This window comes from Balaenoptera borealis (genome assembly GCF_965194805.1).
Source record: "Balaenoptera borealis genome assembly, chromosome: 10".
In the NCBI taxonomy this organism is placed as follows: Eukaryota; Metazoa; Chordata; class Mammalia; order Artiodactyla; family Balaenopteridae; genus Balaenoptera; species Balaenoptera borealis.
This window is the reverse complement of record NC_138874.1, coordinates 112,861,430-112,880,205: the sequence shown is the minus strand read 5'-3', so window position 1 is coordinate 112,880,205 and position 18,776 is coordinate 112,861,430. Positions and strand designations below refer to the sequence as shown.

Here is an 18,776-nt window from a genome sequence, read left to right as displayed (position 1 = left end):
GGACCAGCAGCCATCCATGAGCAACCTTCCCGGGGAAACCACTTCAAAGCTTTCACGTACCGCCTGTCACCTAAGTGGCTCGTCCAGTGACCACCAAGTGCCACCCGAGCTCTACCTTAATCAAATTTCTGTCCACATTCATGTGAGCAAACGCTGAAGCAAAGTTTTTAATGCACCATAAAAACAAGCAAACTTGTGTTTTAAAAGCCAGATCTGAATGGACAATTATGAAAAATGAGTTCCTCTAGGTAAAGAAGGTCTAAAAATGGGCCTATTTTGACCCAAAATGGAGTCAGATTTTTTTTGTCAGTATCTCATTGGTTACAGCACTAGACTAGCTCTCCAGATAGAAGTCTCATAATTGGACATGAAGAATTTTATACTTGCTGACACCAAAATTTGAAGATTTTAATCTTCAGCTACAAGAGCTCTGAAGCATTTGTTTAAAAAACGAGTGCAATGTCAAGCTTCTGAAACAAAGCACAGAAGCTTCACGGAGAGGAAGTCTGATTTAAAATTGTGAACTAACGTGCTCTAAAAAAAATACATCAAAAGAAATCACATATCAAAGATAAAAGCTCTGTGGTTATTTACCATCGGAACCACTGCCCAACGCACATCATTAATGCTTTCAAATTAAAACCTCTGTAAGATGGTAAGTGACAATACTACAGCTGAAGAAAATGGCAGCCCAGAAAGAAAATTTGTTTTCATACAGTATACTCACATTCCTATTTTCCTTCTAGTTTGGTAGCAATGCCACCAAAACTCACTTTCATTAATTTTCAATAAACTATAGCTTTAGCCTTATCTCTCCTTCAGGAAACAAGTTAATCAACTCAGCTTCAGCTCAGCCCTAAAAAGTTGTTTCCTTTATTAATAGCTACTCCTGGTGCCCTCTGGGGCCAGTGACTTTTTTGTCATTATTGTCATTATTTTGCAACTTAGCATCTCCTTGATTTCAGGAATATATGAAAGAAACTGAAAGCTCTGCCCTATTTGTAATATAACTGGGCAGTTCTACATGCCAAATAATAATTAATATCTGCCCCGATTTTTATATATTATGATTTTATATTATGGAAATAGGATTAGAAAACACTAAAGAAAAAGTCCTGCCCTAATAATAGCGTTCATCTCCGTGTCTGTCTCTGTTCAAATCTCAACGTATTTCTGATAGGAGTAATAATGACTATGCAATAATAGGAAGACATTCCCTCTTCTTCATCATGCATGGCTCTGTGTAAAGGCAAGGAAGGAGAGAGCTGGGGCAGGGCGCAGGGAGAGGCAGAGATAATGAGACACCATGCTGGAGGAAAGGCACGCAGCTCCTGCCAAACCCCCCACCACCCCCCCGCCCCGGGGGACTAGACGCTGCATGGCCTTGACCCCCCCATGCTGGCGGCCATGCTGCGCCACTCACCACCATTACAGTTTCCCTTTAATTCTCTGTAATGAAAACAAGCATTAAAAGCTTCCCTCACAGCCAGAGCCTCCCCAGAATAACAGAGTCACCGTATTTGTTGGGGGGCTGGGCTAATAAAAGTTAATTTGTCAACAGCGTCTAAAGAAAGCCACCGAGTTCATTATATATGGTGTTTGCCACTGAAATGTGTTCACCAGGATTCCTTCTGGGATAAAGAAATGACATTTCCTGGGGTGAGGAGGGGAGCTGGTTTAGGTGCAGACTAAGCCATTTATTTTAATAACTGGGTGTGGGAAGCAGAGGATGACTGACCTTTCCCACTTGTGTGGGGAAATTTAAGATGGTATCAGGGTAATACTTTTAGACAGGTGTTTTCACCTGATCCAGCTGGGAACATCACAGAACTGACCACCCTGTGGGTGGGTATCAGTTAATCCAGCAGAACACTCAGGCAGATTCTTCATTCATTCACTCACTCATTCATTCACTCGTTCATTATTCAAAAATGTTTCTTGAGTACTCGCTACACTTCAGACCCCAAAGTGAGCAATAAACATCCATCAGGGAATAAACAGACAAAATCTCTGCCCTCGGGGTGCTGACATTCTAGTAGGAGAGACAGACTAAAAAGCAAAATCATAACTCAAATTTATGGCATGTTCCATGGTGGTAAGTTTAAAGCAGAGAAGAGAGGTAGGGTACTGACTTTCTATCAGTCACGACAGAAGCCGGCGTTTACGAAGCACAGCTCCAGCCCTGCTCTCCAGAAGGTACCAAACTACGTGCTGGGATTGGGAAGATGGCTGAAGCCGTGTCCACGGCCACCAATATGCTGTCAGCCACACAGGAGAAAGACACCTCTATTGGACATCATCAGCATTCACTGTGGAATGATCTGGAAAAGAGCCACAACAGGGTGCTGGGAATTTGCCAGAAGCCATGCTGGGCAGCCTATGAGGGAACAGAGGAGCTGGTCTGGACCAAGGATACTGGTGTGAATAAGCACAGAAACTGCCCCACGGAAGGAGTGCTACTTTTTGAAGTTACACAACTTACTCCGTCAACTTAGAAGCAATTCCTTCATCTTGGAAACAGATGTCCTCTAGATTTTAAGTGTCGTGAGGGCAAGGGCTGTGTTTTATTCATCCAAGTAACTGCTCCCCAGCAAAGGGCCACGCACAAAGCTGGCGAACAAGAACCATCCCATGAACTGAACACGCAAACACGGTGAAAGCCAGTTGGTTACTTTGGCTAATTTATAGCAAAGTGCTTGAAAGTCTAAAATCAGAACACTACACAGAAATAACTAGGATTACTGAAAATCATCCTGATGTGTTTAATAAGCTCACACGGGGTTACAAAGAGAGCTCGTTCTTCAAGGGTCCACATCTCAATTCTTGGCTCTGGGAGAATGATGCGTGTACCATTTTGAGAACTTCACCCTCTGGTGGAAGAAATTAAGTAAGGGTAAGACTAATGGGAAGAAGAAAGATCCAGCTCAAGCTATGATTGGGCTGTGCTCCAAAACATCACTTCTAAGTAATTTGTTTGGACCTCTGCACAGTTTCCAACAAGCCAAAATCATACATGGTGTTGGAGTTCCCAGGCTAGCCCTCAAGTTTTTTCAGCTGTACTGAGACTCAACAGAGAATGCTGTGAAATCTAACAGTCAAGTTCGTAGAGTGATTATTTCTTCTAACACAGGACTCCAAAAATGGACTTCCCTTAAAGGTTCCAACCAGAACAACTCTTATTTTATGCAAGCGACATGTGGAACATACACATTCAAATTCAGGAGGATCGCATGAGTGTGTGTGGAAAGAAGTATTCGATGTCCTTCAATCTCAATGAGAGCCCTTTCCTCCAAAAAGAAGTCCAGAAGACAAAAAACTAAAAACAGAGGAAACCAGTAGTTAATGAGAATGGCCTTACTGCCTGACCTCACATCTACAGGCAAAAGAAGAGGAGAAGAGAGAAACCAGGGTCCTAGAATAAATGATTGCTGGCTAAAATTCTCTAAATACGAACAATGCAGCGATTATAACCAAGAAACTAGTGCAGGCACTGCTCTAGCACATTCAGGGTAATAAACAGAAAACATGGAAGTGAGTCTTTTAAAGCGTTCTTTAAATGTCAAGAGCTGCCAAACTCCACTGAAAAAGAGATCAAACCAACCCTCATAGATCGACTGAGACACAGTTACCTTCCCAGATAACTTTATCTTTCATTTGCTCTTTCATTCATCATTCCATGCGTCCAAAGCCTTTCCACCTCTCCTGTGCCCAGCAAGCCAGATGTTGGCTGGGCAAACAAAGAAGAAGGCAAAGCACGCCATAACGATACCAAATGCTGGGAGTGCTGGTGGAGGAAAGTCATTGAGAGCTGGCCAAAGGGCACCTGAAGAGCCAGTGACGGTGCCGAATTCTAACAAGGCTTCACAACAACCAGCCCACTTAGACATCCCTAAGGCAGGGGAAAGCAGGGGTGGTGAAAAGATCTGGGGTCAGTGTTAGTCTGTGTTCTTCAAACCGCAACCTCAGTTATTAAAACAAACACGCTGCTTTGTCAGCTTGGGGATTCCAGGCCACTAATGAACAAAGAATTGCTCAGCCTAACATAGCAAGTCTGCCACTGGCTACAGAACGGCTCCCCTCAGCTACTGGGAAAAAGGCACCTGGTCAGACCATCACCAGTGAAAGCCAGTACTGCCTTTTATTGACCAATGGGTGTTCTTGGCGTTTGTTAAGAAAATTGACGTCATATTTTTTAAATAAACTTAAATTGGATGTCCCCCAAATCCTGGCATTTAATAGCTCAAGTTAATAAAACAGATATAGTTGAGTTTCCATGGTTATATGGGGAAAGTCTACATTCACTTTAGCCACTAAACAGCTGATATAGGAACTAAACTACAGTTCAGGGCATAATCTGGCAAATTCCTAGTGAGAAATTAGACTTAGGAACAAGCCAAAACTACTGCCAGAGGTGGGCTTAAAACATAGGAGACGGTCACTGAAAACAGCTGAGTTTGACTATTTTTGAAATTTAATTTCCCCCAACAAAAGTAGTGGTATCACTTTATGCCTCTAATTAACATCACTTTGAGACTATTAAGTTGAAAAGCCCTTTAAGATGCTGACATAAATGATGGCTCAGTTATCAAGAAGGCACAGCTGGAGCACAAACCTGGCCTAGAATGCGGATGGAAAAAAAAAAAAGGGAGAAGATGAAGTGAGAAGGCTGAAAGAACAAGAGAGATCAAAATTAGGAGAATAAATTAAACAAGGGCATAAAATGATCACTCAGAGCAGAGACCGTGCCATGTTCTTCGTTGCAGCAAACCATGTCTGAGCAGAGGACCTAACACATACCTTTGACTTAATTCAAAGTGACTCAATACCCTACGTAACCAGTGTTTTGAAGACCCCAATTCAAGGATCACGCCCTGATTTTAACATTACCCAAACACGTCTTTCGCTTACATGCTAAGGGCTCTAAAACTTGCTGAAAATCACCATGTCATTTAAAAGACCCACAAATTAGCAATTGGGGTCACTTGCGCTGTGTGTCCTGCGCCGTGCGCCCTGCTCTATGTCCCAAAGTGGAAGTGGAGGAGGGGCCCCTCCAGGTGCATGCTTACACACTGGTGATGCTGGTTGAGAGGAGAATGCTTTTCTGAAATCTAAAACCAAACACTGCATCCACAGTTCCCCGGGGAATGTGAGAAGAGATTTTTCCATGGGCAATTTAAGATCTTCTGGCGAAAACAGTGTTGTGAGATGTGGCAGGAGAAACAGCACGTTAAAGCCCATCCAGTAATCCAGTACCAGTGATTACAATTCAATACCATAGAATTACTGCCACTTGCCAACCACGCTTCTCTCTGAGCTGCTTATAACTTTGTCAGACTTTGCTTTTGAGAGCAGGCACAGTTACGAGACATTTTTTTCCCTTTCCTGACCTTTCCACCAAACAATTTTTCTCTGCTGGGGCTGGAGTGGAGACACAGAATTGTCAGTCTCCACTCTCAGGCCCCATCTTCAAGGTCTCAGAGACACTGAGCCACTTGGACATTGAGCCAGGAAGAAAGCTTCCGGTGACCTTTCTGTGACATTTTGCAGCGCCCTCTCCTACCACCCAGGGCCCTGCTATCTTAGATCTCCCTGTGATGCGTTCATGAAAAAGCAGATGCCGTCTGTCCCCGGCTCTCCATCCCTGCCTCCCAGGACACACCTGTGGTCCAGCTCAGACTGAAGCTGGCAGACATGCTCCTTCGTTGATCATTCCTAAGGCTTTGTGACAAAAACCGCCACACCAGCTCTGCCCTTGGCCTTCCCTTCTTTGTTTCTGTTTTTTAAATCCCATTCCTCATTGCCTCTTTTGTTGCTGATCTGCAACGCGACTAACTGAAGACTTGCAGACCCAAAATTGTCACCAATGCTGTCTATTTCATAGAAGTGGACAAAAGCATATTTTTACCTTCAGGAATTTTTGATAATGACAACTAAAGAATTGGAGCAGATGCCCTCGGAAGCCAAAGGTAGCTAGAGAAACTGGTGAACCACATTCTGAGTTAAACTTGAAAATTCTAGGCCATTAAGAAAGGAGGGTCTGATGTGTTCTTTGAATGGGGGTGCCCCAACCAGAGTTCCATGCTGTCTTCTATAAAGGACCCTCATTTTACTTTCTTTAAAGTACAGCAAGGTCTTCGGAAGAAATCTGTTTCACTACAAAGTGGAAGTGGAAATGACTCTCTAACTGGACTCCACCAAAACTACCTTGTAAAATTAGCTTGAGCAAAACCTTCTGCTTTAACAAATCAAGAACAACAATCCCTCCATGTGCTTTCCACAAAGTCCATTCTCTTTACATCCCCATTAATTTCATAACTGAAGTCTAGTCTCCTTTACCTTTCAATAAAGCCCACCCTGACCAATGAGTGTCCAAAGGGCATCAAGGAAGGAGAAGGTCAGGATCCCAGAAATGGTCCCTGGGTTAGAACGGTGATCTGAAGGGATGGGAGTCAAGAGGGTCAATAGAACAGGAAAAACAGCACCTTGGACTCTTGGTGCTATCCTTGGTGCTGAATGTTATGCCTTCCACTCCCCCACCTCCCCCCACCATAGTAATATATGCTGTTGAGTCCAGAACATTGACAAATGGCAACTAACTGTAGTGAGATGATAAACAGCAAGTGCTGCAAAGATCAGTGCATTAAAAAATCCATGTTTGCAGTGAGCATGCCTATCACTGGGATCCAAAGAGGTTCACACTAGAAAGTGAGAACCAGAACTTTTCATAATTTATACTTTTCATATGCTCTTTGCACTCAGAATTTTTTTCATTAGATTTGTCTGTTACTGGACTTCAATATGAGAACACAGAGACTGACTGTATTATTTGGTTAATAAATTAATATTAACCAAACACCCAGCGTGTACCAGGCATTGTGACAGGCGTGGGGTTATAAACCTATATAAGGTATAGGTTCCTCAAAACAAAAAAGAGTTTTGTAAAGGTAGCAATTAATGTGCAAGACAGAAAATTTATAATTTTTGATCAAGATGTTCTCCCTCTATGGCTTTGACATCCATAATCTAAGCTCTCTCTTCTCCAAACTTCTAATCACAAAAGACCTCTAGCCCTACTGTCACTGGAGAAGCATCTGCTCCAGCAGTTCAGAGTTTTTGGATTGCTTCTCTTTTTGGCAACGGCAATCCAGAAAGATAATCATTCCAAGTATTGGTTTTATGACTTGTTTCCAAGCGAGAAGGAAAAAACAGGGACATTCCATAATGGCACTTGGTGTGCCCTGTCCTGTAGAAAGGACTTATCTGTTTTGCCTGTATTTGGAGAACACATTCATTCAGATTCTGCAACACAATTATTAATGTGACCATAAAATCATCAGCGAAGCCAAACCCTACATCTTGGAAGCCCCAAGGACAATTAGATGGATTATCAAAGCAATAAGCACAATGGGCTACACAATTTAAGCCCTCTACTAAGAACACCCTCATGCTTAATAAAATTGTAGTGGACATACCTTGATTAACAATAGCTACTGGAGGCAGCCTGTGACTCAACCATATGACACAAGGACAACACTTTAACTTTTATCCACAAATTTATCTCTCACTGACATCTGTTTTTATGAACTACCTTTTTGGACTCCAAACATTTGAATCCTTTCAAAAAGAAAGGTCCTTAACAAAACCATGGAAACATCCTGAAGGGTCTTCCCAAGAATAGTTCGTGGCAATGAGCTCTTGAAAACACTTCTCACAATGGTGGCAATATGGCGGACCACCAAATTTTCATTTAAATTAGCTAAAAAAGGGGGGATGGGACCACACACAGATATGTCTCTCTATAAAGCAGATATTATGACTCACTTGATTCTAATCAACAGACATCAGCCAAACCATCATGTATCTCAGGATTGTGTGAGTTAGGTTGGGCTACAAATAAAAGAAGGGAGAAAAAAGAAATTGAATGCAAATGATGTGACAGAAAGGGAGGAGTGAGAGTAAAGGTTAGGAGGAAGTAGGTTCCATGTCATTCTGTCATCCACGTATAAATAAACCTCTACAGTGGCTTCCCATTAAATTTATAACAATGTCCAAAGAGTTTCCTATTTTATATGATCTCTTCTCACCTCCCACCTCTCTCGTGCTCCAGCTATTCTAGCCACACTGGCCCTTTTTTCTGTCCTGCAAACATGCCAACATCATTCCCATTATGATGTTCACAAGTGATGGCCCTTTTGTTTGCAAAACTCATCTCTAGATCTGGAGATGACTAACTGCTCTTTCATTATCATCCAGGTCTCATGCCAAATGCAGGGTCCTCGGGGGGTTAGCCAAAGCCACCCGTACAACATTTCCTTAACAACGAGCCATATCCAAAGCCATTCATTCATTCATTCATTCATTCATGTGTTCATGTGTTGCCCGTCTGGCTCTCCCACTCTGCTGTAAGCTTCAAGGACAAGGACACAATCTTATTCCAAAATGTCTCCTCAGTAGCCAGAATAATGTCTGACACCTAATGGCACTTAACCATTATTTGTTTACTGATTATAACAGGGAAAAAATGCGTGCTTTTTACCAAGTGATAAGAATAGTCTGTTCAGAAAGGGCTTTAAAAAGAGCAGTTTATAACTGAAGAACCCCAAGGTCCTGGAAGAGAGTTCTCTTGTGCGTTTTAGGTGCCTGAAGCCTTTGTCCTGTCAGTGCTGGACTCATTGACTATCCCAAGGTGGCAATTATACAAAGTGCAGAACACAGGTCCCAAGGTTCGAGCAGGGCGTCACGGAGCATCAGAAGCCTGGGGTCTAAGAATAATGAGATCCCAGACCTGAAGTGTTGCTATATTCTCCTCTGTAAAATGAGGTAGCGTAATTAATTCGAGGACTCGAGGCTCCAATGTAAGTGAGACACTTGGGAACTCCATGCTCCTGGGCAAGGAAGGGGTGTTGGTGTCGATGAGAACTGATGCAGATTCGTCCTGAGGTCTCGAGCAGTAAAGTTCTGCAAGCATGGAAGTCGGATTTTCCTTAGAGCCCAGTAAGCGTGCCCCTCAAATAAAGGTTAGGAAATGCCCTTGATTTCGTCTGTTTTCTTTTAAAAGCCTAAACTTTAGAATGTGACTAGCGCATATAGAAAACTATTACATATCCTCTTCCCTGGCTGGTGCTTAATACACACCAATGCAACACACAGAAGAGCAGTCCCTCGTCTGCAGCCCAGCCTAACAGCGGGACGGCACGTCCTGCAGCAAACACGTCATTGCCAGGACTTGTGCTCAAGTACCATGCTTATTTCACCATACAAAATGACCATGGTCAGACATGAGCTTAGGATAGAGCACCAGTAAAATCAGTGGGATGGAGAAAGGCCTTTTATATATAATAAGGCATGGGAGAATGGAGGTCAATGTCTAACACAAGAGGACCCTTGGGATGGGTTCAACAAATCTGGAGCCAGGAAGGAAGGTTCAGGAGGAATGTACCCTTGGGGCTTGTCATCAGGAGGAAAGGGCTAAGGAAAAGAGGAAAGTGTGATGCACAAGCTCTTCCCTGCTCCCCTCCTGACAAAGCTCAGGGGAGAGGAAAAGACCCCAAGTGGGCATCCAAAGGCGTCCAATATGGGGGACAAAGGTCAACACAAACGCAGCCCCAGGGTGATTCCAATTCTGGCTCGAATATCATGGGCCACAGGCACTGACTGGTGACACTTTAGGACAGAATATTGTCATTTGATTAATAAGTGAAATGCACAGAACTCAAAGGTCAAGTCCGAGTTCACCAAAGCTCAGTGCGACAACATGGCATGGAGAGGAAAATCCTTTTGTCAAATGTTTATGCAACACCAAATATAATGAGGAAAACAAAAGTTAATTTCAATTCAAAATCCATGACGCATGTAAGAGAAGTTTACATAGGGAAGGTGATAAAATATCGACTATCCATGTTGACAGAAAACCTTCTGAGCACTATTATTATGCTGAGTCACTCTCCAAACGTAAATGTGCCCCCGAAGTATTGTAAGCCAATTCAGACGGAAGCTTTTCTTCTGCCACTAATTTAAAAGATTCTGGTTATCATGTTCGTCCCTTAGCACAAAGTAATATTCAGAATAAAATATGCCTGCATGTTAAAAATATCAGAGAGGGAAGGCCAGCCAAAGTGGTGGGAAAAACATTATGAAAGCTCCCCAAAACTAGCTTCTTGGGGTGACTGGGCTGACAAAGATTCAAGAAAATCCTCTCATCAAACCTTTAAGTCTATACAACCTTCCAGAATATACTCCAAAAAATACCCTAAGGTTATTTCTGTTAATGGGAAGAGAATCAGCACCCCTACCTCTCCTCCTAAAAATGTCTAGTCTCATAGGGCTGACAGAACTCACCAGAGAATATAGCCAGGGACGGGTGTCAGAAGGCATTGACAATGCAGCACGATACTCTACCACGTAGGTCAGCACATTTTTTTCTCTACAGGGCTAGAGAGTGAGTATCCTGGGATTTGCAGACCAAGGGCATTGTAGCTACTAACGTAAAAATTTTCACTATCCTTTATTATCAAAACTTAAAACTTTATTTATGGACACTGAAAATTTAATTTCATTAGTTTTCACGTGTTCCAAATACTATTATTCTTTCAATCTTTTTCAACCATTTATGAATGTAAAATTCAATCTTAGCTTGCTGGCTCAGAGTGGGATTCGCCTGAGGGCCCCAGTCCGCAGACCCCTCCTCTCGCAGGCCAAGGGGTGGTGGGGCAGAAACAAGTCAGAAGATCTGGGGTCGGTTTCCCATCAAAGTTTCTTGTAAACACCATAAATATCAAGCTGCACTGAAACATCCCAAATTCCCTTTGCTTAGAACAAAATCAGATTATTTACTTCATGCAGTAGTTTATGTTCGCATCCTAGATTTAATTTAAATATCAGCTGTAGAGGTTGCATTGGTTGTATACAATAAATGCAGAGACAGGAGCACAATGGGAAACACGCTGACCGATTTCTATTACCATAACGAGCAATGGCATTGGGAAGGAATCTGACTGGAGCTGCGTGCTCTAGAAAAGCCAGCGGCCACCACGTGTAATGCTCTCCTGTTCTTATCTTGTAGGCTTTCATATCGGACTGGGCAAGACACAGCTAATTGTGACACATGCAGGAACAGTGCATGTATTATCTATAGGTATGTCAACGTTCTCCTCTTCCCACTTTGTTATTATGAGTGACAAATGATGTTTACCCACGAATGCAAGAATCATCTGGGATCATGCTGGGGTGATTACATCACACAAAAAGTAAAGAACCTTTCCTGACCATAATTCTAGGCTGCTTCTAAATAGTCAACCTCACATATAGAATCACGGGTTGAGGGAGAGCTTGAACCCATGTATCTTGCAAATGTATCTTAGCAGTGTTTCCAAAATCGGTGTAAGTTTGATGGCTTGTTCCCTCAGAATCGATAGCCAGGAACACTGTACTGTGTGTTCCGGAACGGCTGTGAAATATAAGCCCTTCAGATGGTATAGATCAAAGGCTGCAAACCATACTGTATGTGCTAGGAATACCACAGAAAAACCCAATGTGCAGTTTATTTCCTGGGGAATCACCAGGGTTGTGGCACTTACGTCCCTTGGGGCATAAGCCCCTGTCTAGAGCCCTATGGCTGGTCTTCCTGTTTTTCAATTTGAAGTGCGTTTACATTACTCACATTGACAAGAATACAGCAGAAACTTTCAACAAGCAAAAAGCATGTTAGGCTTTTGGCAATAATTCAGGATTTTAAGACATGGTCATGACCTTCAGAGAGGTTACTGTCTTTTGTTTTTCTTTTTGGAAATGTAATTTTCATAAGCAAAAAATGAGAGCAGTGAGAGATGTTATGATTTAGTTCATTTTTTTAAATTAAGCCTGAAGAATAATTTTACTTGATTTGCCAAATTATCAACAACAAAAAAAAGCTGCATAGTTTTATATCTAAAACTGTATAAAGGAACCCCAATCTCAACCAAAAAACACCTTCTAAAGAGATCTTCAAAGTTACCACCCTCCTATCAAGAAGGCAGAGACAGGGAGAGGGTATAAATGTCTTAACAATGGCAAAAAGCTTGAGTCCGCACAGTCTTGGGTCCATCCCATCTCCAATCCAGACGGAGCATCCCAGACCGGGCCCCAGGTTCTTTAAAAGTAGAGTTGGGTCACCTGGTGACTGGTGTGGCTGCAGCAGAAGAAACCACAGGGCAGACACGAGCTCCGGCACCACCGTAGCAAAGTCCGTCCTGCAGGGGTTCTCAACCCAGGGAGATTTTGCCTCCCAGGGCACATTTGGCAAGAATGGAGGGAGATGCTTTCAGCTGTCACAACTGGAGAGGTGCTACTGCATCTACTAGGTAGAGGCCAGGAATGCTGCTAACATCCTATAACGCCTAGGACAGCCCTCCACGACAAAGAGTCAGCCCGTCCAACTGTCAATTGTGTCGAGACTGAGAAAGCCTGCCTTGCAGGAACCATGGCCTGGTTACGATCTAGTAAAAGGCACACAAACTGCTAAGGCCTCCTGGCTACCCAGAGGGACCCGGGTCCCCTGCAGCAGCCCTGACCCAGCAGGCCAAGATGCCTGATTGCTCTCCACTGTTAACAAGGAGGTGAAAATCAAGCGCCCAGGCAAGAAACGCCAAGCACTCCCAATACAAACTTATCAGAGAAGTTTGGTTGGTGGGAATCTTTTTACTGCACCCATATTATGGGAAACAATTTTGAATCAACAGGGAAGGGATGTAAGTGACATAAAATAAAACGCTTTCAAAGAAAAAAAAAATGCTTTCACTAAACCAGTCAATTAGGAAAAGAAATGAAGAACTGAGAGCTCCTGGCATAAATATCCTCACCATTTAGCTTTTGCTACTCTGGGAGCTAAAACTCCTCCAGTCTCCAATGTTACAGAGTTGAAGTGAACACAGATTTCCAAAGACATTGCTAAGAGTGAGCTTGATGATGTAAACCCACTTAACATTTTGTGGGTGACTGAAAGACTTTATTAGGACACTCTCCAATGTAAATTGAAGTAATTTACATAAATTTAGCTCTAAATCCAGAAGTAACTTACATTGAAAAATAAAAAGTGATGTTACAAGTGATTTAACAGTCTGTGAAGGACAGGAATTAGCCTTGAGTGGTTATTGTTTAGACATGGCTCACCCAGCAATCTGTGTGAATCCCAGTACACAGGCCACTGGCCCATTTATCATAAGAACTGGGAGTTCCAGCACCACAAGAATTTGACAAAATTTAGTAAGACTCACCCACCAGGTAGAGGGATTGAGTCATTGCAACCACTTTGCTCATCTCCTGCAAACTGGGGAAATGCGTATCTCTTCATAGAGACCTTGTCATCAAAGATGTGACCGCAGGGACTGTGCATCTTCAGGAACTGTGTACAGTGGGGGCCTCTAGAGCCGTGCCACCCTACAGTAAGTAAGCCCTCTCTCTAAGTGAACAGAGCATCCCGGGAGAGGCGGTACTAGAGAAGAAGTGGAGTTTTAGATCGCTCTTTCGGGAAAGTGTTTTAAAATCCCCCCATCAGACTGATAACAACAACAAAAATTTCCCAACACTCCAACTTCTGCTGCAAAGAGAAGTTACTCGGAAGGCTTAATAGTAACATTTCAGCTAGACTCCCACTGCCCCAAAAAGCAGTCTTCCTGCTATGAATTCAAATAGAGGTCTCTATATTATTACCAAGTTGAACATATATATTTGTCAAATTCTGTTTCCCAGTTTTCCTATCACTTTATATAGGACATAATTTAAAATTATAACTGTTAAAATTTAACAGTTACTCTTGACATTGGTTACTGACATTAGCAAGAGTTTTCTGAGCACTACAGATGAGAGGAAAGAAAGCTCACTTCTGGTTCACTAATTGGAACACCAGTCAAAAGGGAAATCATAAACGTAAACATGTTATTTGAATTTGAATCATATAATTGTCTTACAATGTACATGATTTTAAGTTATGCCAATCTTTTGAGGTGAGGCCCAGATGTCTCCTGTGCCCGTGGTCACCCCCACTGGACTTCCAAGGTATCTGCCACGAACCACACCCATCTTCCTGACGTAGAACACCGTCTTGTGATGGAACCTGATTTCAGGGTCCTTCTGGACGCCGATTTGCCCCTCCCTTTGTCACACTCAGTAGTTTGTAGCACGCTGCTCTGTCCAAAACATCTAACCCACAGAAATAATTCTCTCTTGCCTCCAGTATATCTCATGGGTTTATGTAACACTCAAATAAATCACATCATTTCAATGGTGAGTACAAATGGCATAAACAGATCCAAACCCAGCATCCCCTTGGTGAGCACACAGCTGGAGAAGTGAGGACAGAGGGTCAGGGATCAACAACAGCGGAGCCTGTCTGCCAGGAGCGTCCAGCCCCGCGTGGGCGGCAGTTCCATCATGGGGGGGCACAATGGTGGTGGCTAATCCAGCACCTCGGTGAAGGGGGCTTTTATAATCCCATCAGAAAACCAAAGACTGGTACAAAAGAGTGGTGGCTGGCAGTTGCTGATACCTCCAGATAGGTAATTTCCCTTGGGGTTCCCTTTTGCCAGAAAAGAATGGGGAGTGTAGAGCAAGGGAGAATTCACCCAGATGATTTCTCAGTGTACGGTCGGCCCTGTGATTCAATCCTCAAATGTCAAACGCTTCATGAAGGATAGAGGTTTCTTTGATAGAAAAGCATTCAGAACGCAACAGGCCTTGGGCAGAAGAAGTCACCTGTCCAGGTGACCCTGTAGCAGTGCAAATGGGCAGCCAGAACATCTCAGAGGTGAGCCAGAGGGAGTGTCCAAATTGCAAAGGCTTTATGATTTAAGCGCATCTCTTTTCACGGAGGACACTGCAAAAAATCCTCCATCAGTTCCTGCAAACACCTCTGTAGAGACGATCCCATCAGAAGGGGATGAGTTCAAGCTTGGAGTCCCTGCAGTTGGTTCTATGCCTGGCTCTGCACCCAGGCTCTCAGGTACCAGGGCCTGCACCCTAGACTTCAGGAATGTTCTAAAAGTCCCTATACCACCATCTCTGCCACTCTTCTGGGTCTTTCTCAGAGGATGCCTGCAGCACCTCAGAACTGAATAGGTTGAAGGAGTTTCAAAATAAAGACATTTTAAAATGCCAAAGGCCTGTGGTTGTCCCAGAGCCTGGGCGAACACGAGGGGCCATCAGAGCTGCCAGTTTCCACATGTTGTCATTTGTCATACCTGTTTGCTGGCAGGCAGAGAGCCCTGGAAGTCAATGAATTTGATCCCACCCATCTTGCATTTACACACTGCTTTTCACCTGAAACCCAAGTACCCTCTCCGAGCGGTGTAAGAATCCACCGTGTTGCCAGTAACACTTGGCCTAGGGACATGCAAAGGGGGCCGTGTCCAAGACACAGCTGCCTGTGGTTCTAGCAATGTAAGCCCTTGAATAAATGTATGCCTTTGCCATGGGTGGCAGTACATATTTCTCTGTAAAAAAATAAGTCTGTCATGGAAAAAAAAATATCAAAGGGACAAAAGATCTTGAAGCAATTTCATGGAAAAAGGGCCTCCAGGACCACAAACAAAAGGTTGTGAAAATCAGCCTGCCTGGGACTGATGCTCAGATAGGGGGCGCCCCAGAGGTTAGGGCTGAGCTGCCATCCTCTGTCTTTGGAGGGGTGTCCATTAGATCTCCAAGTTCTGCATGATTGAAGGAAGGGATCAGGTAGGTCCTTTCTAGCTCTGAAATCCCGTGAGTCAGTGATCTACAATTATGAAAGGAATGGATCTGAGAGCTTCAAAAGAAAGTCTACGTGGAGATAAAAGTTTGGGCATTCACAGGGCATTTCTCAACCAAATAACATCCATTCCTGTATTGGCAAATCGATTTACAAAGAGCCGAAACAACCATCCTTGGGCAATGGATTGCCCTGCTTCCTAGACACTGAAACCCAAGCATCAAAAGTGATATCTTCCATCACTGGGAATTTGGAGGTGGTTGACATGACTACAGTTTTTGTTTCCTAAAACGACATTCTTTCCATTTTGATCTGGACCAATTGTGAAATTCTAATTTAAGACCATCTCAGCATGAAACAAGATAACAAGAGATACAAGTTTTAGTTTTCTGTAGTAAAACTTTTCTGGCTTATCATCCATATTTCCTGTCAAAATAGGCTGTAATTATTTCAGAAAATGTTTGAAGGATAAATTACTAATATAATCTTTGCTCATAAGCAGTTGAAATCCTTTGTATCCACCCTATCTCAGGAGGTCTCTTGTCAGACTAATCTGATGAGTCACGCTAACTGACGATTCATCCTTTGTTCAGATTTTGTTTCAAAAAGGAACAATGCAACATACCATTTCCCAGCTTTACTGAAGTGGTTAATTCGTAAAATAATACCACAACAAAATGGCTTGAATTCAAATTTGTGCATTTTTATGAGGATAGCCTGTGCTAACCTCAGTTCAAAGGCTTTGGGGAATGAAAGCGAGCTCTGAAAGATAATGATAATGATGATTCAGACTAATTAAGTAGAATCTTTACCAGAATTTAAATCTTCCTGTAAAGTATTAGAATTCCTACCATTAGTTCCAAGTCCTGAAACACCTGTCCCCTTCAGGAGGACACTGCCCGCACCTGCTTCCTTTCTGTATCATCAGGGCCACCCACAGCCAGCCTCAAGTGACACTAATAATGATGCAGTGAATCTGTGAGTGGACTTGGCCCCCGAAGGGAAGGGAACACTGCCCGTCCGCCTGTCACTTTGTTTTCAACACCCCAGAGGGAGGGACTTTGCAGGATGCCCTGTTGTCTATGTTGTATTTTCATCTTTTGATATGATCCATGGATGGTCAAGGATAGACAAAATTTCAAACAACTGTTTTGATAAAGTACCCGAGTCCCTTCCATGTGGTGCTTCTGTGAATTTCCTCAGCAAGCATTTTTCATGGAACTCCTAGGAGATGAGGGGCATGGTCCCACACACCGGGAGACGGGAGGAATTGGTGATCTGGCTGAAGACCAGCCCGTAGAACCCCTACCGTAAGACCTTGTAACAACAGAGTGATAACAACAGAGAACCTTCTGTACCAAAGGTGTGGGCCACAGACACAGTGAAGAAAGGCAGAGGACGGGGAGATGAGGCAACCAGGGTGCTCCACGTGGGGACAGCTGACGCAGAGGACAGAGCACCACCTTGGAGGGGTGCCGTATCGGGGAGGGTTTAGATGTGTTCTGCAGAACACCTCCCCCACTCCCCAGGCTAGAGGGTTGGAAACAACCAGAAGGATTACGGGGAGAAACAGCCAGAGCATTTCCAAGGATGAAAGGGGATGCCTTGCTGCTGGCACATAAGCATTCAGCTTTACAGCAGCTGGGGAACTTTCCAGTGCATCGAAATCTTTGTTTATCAAGGAAGCTCCCAAATTCTGCAAGGTCCTTTCCAAAATGATTGGAGGGTTTTAGGAAAGACGAGAAAAATACCCTAATATTATGAGATGGAACAAGGAATTCACAGAATTAATGGTTTGCAGTTTCTCAAATCATCAGTAGCAATTCATTGCATCACCAATAAGAACACAAAATAGAATGCTGCAAAGATTCCAGACAAAAATGTGCACGGAAATGTCACTGATTCCAGAGTATTGCAAAAAAAGGAGCTGCAATCAGGACAGCCACCAGAGCTGGAGGCCTCGAAACTAATGAAGTCTTATTATTAAGAGAGGTAATTGCATTTGTATGCAGAACCGGGGCCAGGTCTAGCCTGTCCAGAGCCCACTTGGAGTGGAATCTTCGCTGCCTTTGTCATTTAGTGATTATCTCTTAGTGGAAGTGGCCTTTGCAGGCCTGCTTTCGATCACCACTACTTGTGCATATTAAGTTCTTTACCAACATGAACTGATGTGGAGGAAATGAGCTTTTGTCTAATACTTAGTGCTCTGTTCCTAGTATTTACAGTGACTGATGGGGCGGGAGGAAGATGACAGAAAGGGTTTCCTTGGATAATACTTTAGGCGATGTTATTCTGATGTAAGGAAATATGTTTTAATAAAGTAAATTAAACGTTAGAAAAAAAAAATGACTTAACAGACCTCAAAATTCTCCTTGAAAATTCCCCAAACCAATAATCCAAGTTTTGTCTATTCCATGAGAATTATAAAAATATATTCTTTCTTTTTCCCCCAATATGTAAGGATCAGGTTTTAGTCATCTTTAGTGACCTTTTACTAACCTTTAGTATCAAAAATTCTATGTGTAACTGATTACAGCTGTAAAAGTGAAAACTGATTACTCATCTCAACATATTCTTTGTAAAGCAATTAGTTAAAAATTATTCAGCAGAGAAAGGTTAATTATACTGATTAACCTTAAGCCCTCCTCTTAAGACCCTCAAAAGTCAAAATTAACGAGGTAGTCACCTATGTCTAAAAGTGTGAAGGAGTTACATTGTCAGTGTCATGAGCAAATCAGTGTAATTCACTTTTAGACAACCATGTAGATTTTTCTAGGAGCTAGATACAGCATCCATTCCTTACCTGAGTGCCCTAAGTTAGCATGTAAAATTCCTTGGGGACTCAATGACAAAAGAAACCACCTAGGGTTTGCTGCCGTCACTCAGCTGACTCTTCTCCCCCCATCAGCCACCTTGAAGGAACTGATCCCACAGACAACACATCCCTGGAGGTGTGGCAGGGAACCCGGGGGTTTAGACAGGTCACCAGTGACACCATAAGACATGCACAAGAAGCTAATGGTTTTCTGGTCTCTGCACTGAGAACTGTCACTGCTCCATA

General features: G+C 43.1%; 2 protein-coding genes across 6 annotated transcripts in view; one reads left to right on the top strand and one right to left on the bottom strand.

Moving 5' to 3' along the window:
* Positions 1–18,776, bottom strand: part of DOCK1 (dedicator of cytokinesis 1) — a 526,335-nt gene that overhangs the window by 288,138 nt on the left and 219,421 nt on the right. The window lies entirely within an intron of this gene.
* INSYN2A (inhibitory synaptic factor 2A) overlaps positions 1–18,776 on the top strand; it is a 242,293-nt gene that overhangs the window by 24,768 nt on the left and 198,749 nt on the right. For 2 of the 4 annotated variants that reach the window (XM_082406631.1, XM_082406633.1), the window contains one exon: positions 11,063–11,134. The exons of 1 other annotated variant lie outside the window; for it this stretch is intronic. In XM_082406631.1, the coding sequence (XP_082262757.1) occupies positions 11,063–11,134 (72 nt within the window). Of the gene's footprint in view, positions 1–11,062; positions 11,135–13,329; positions 17,749–18,776 lie in introns of all 4 variants that reach the window. One more of the 4 variants, XR_014248825.1, reaches the window with a different exon arrangement.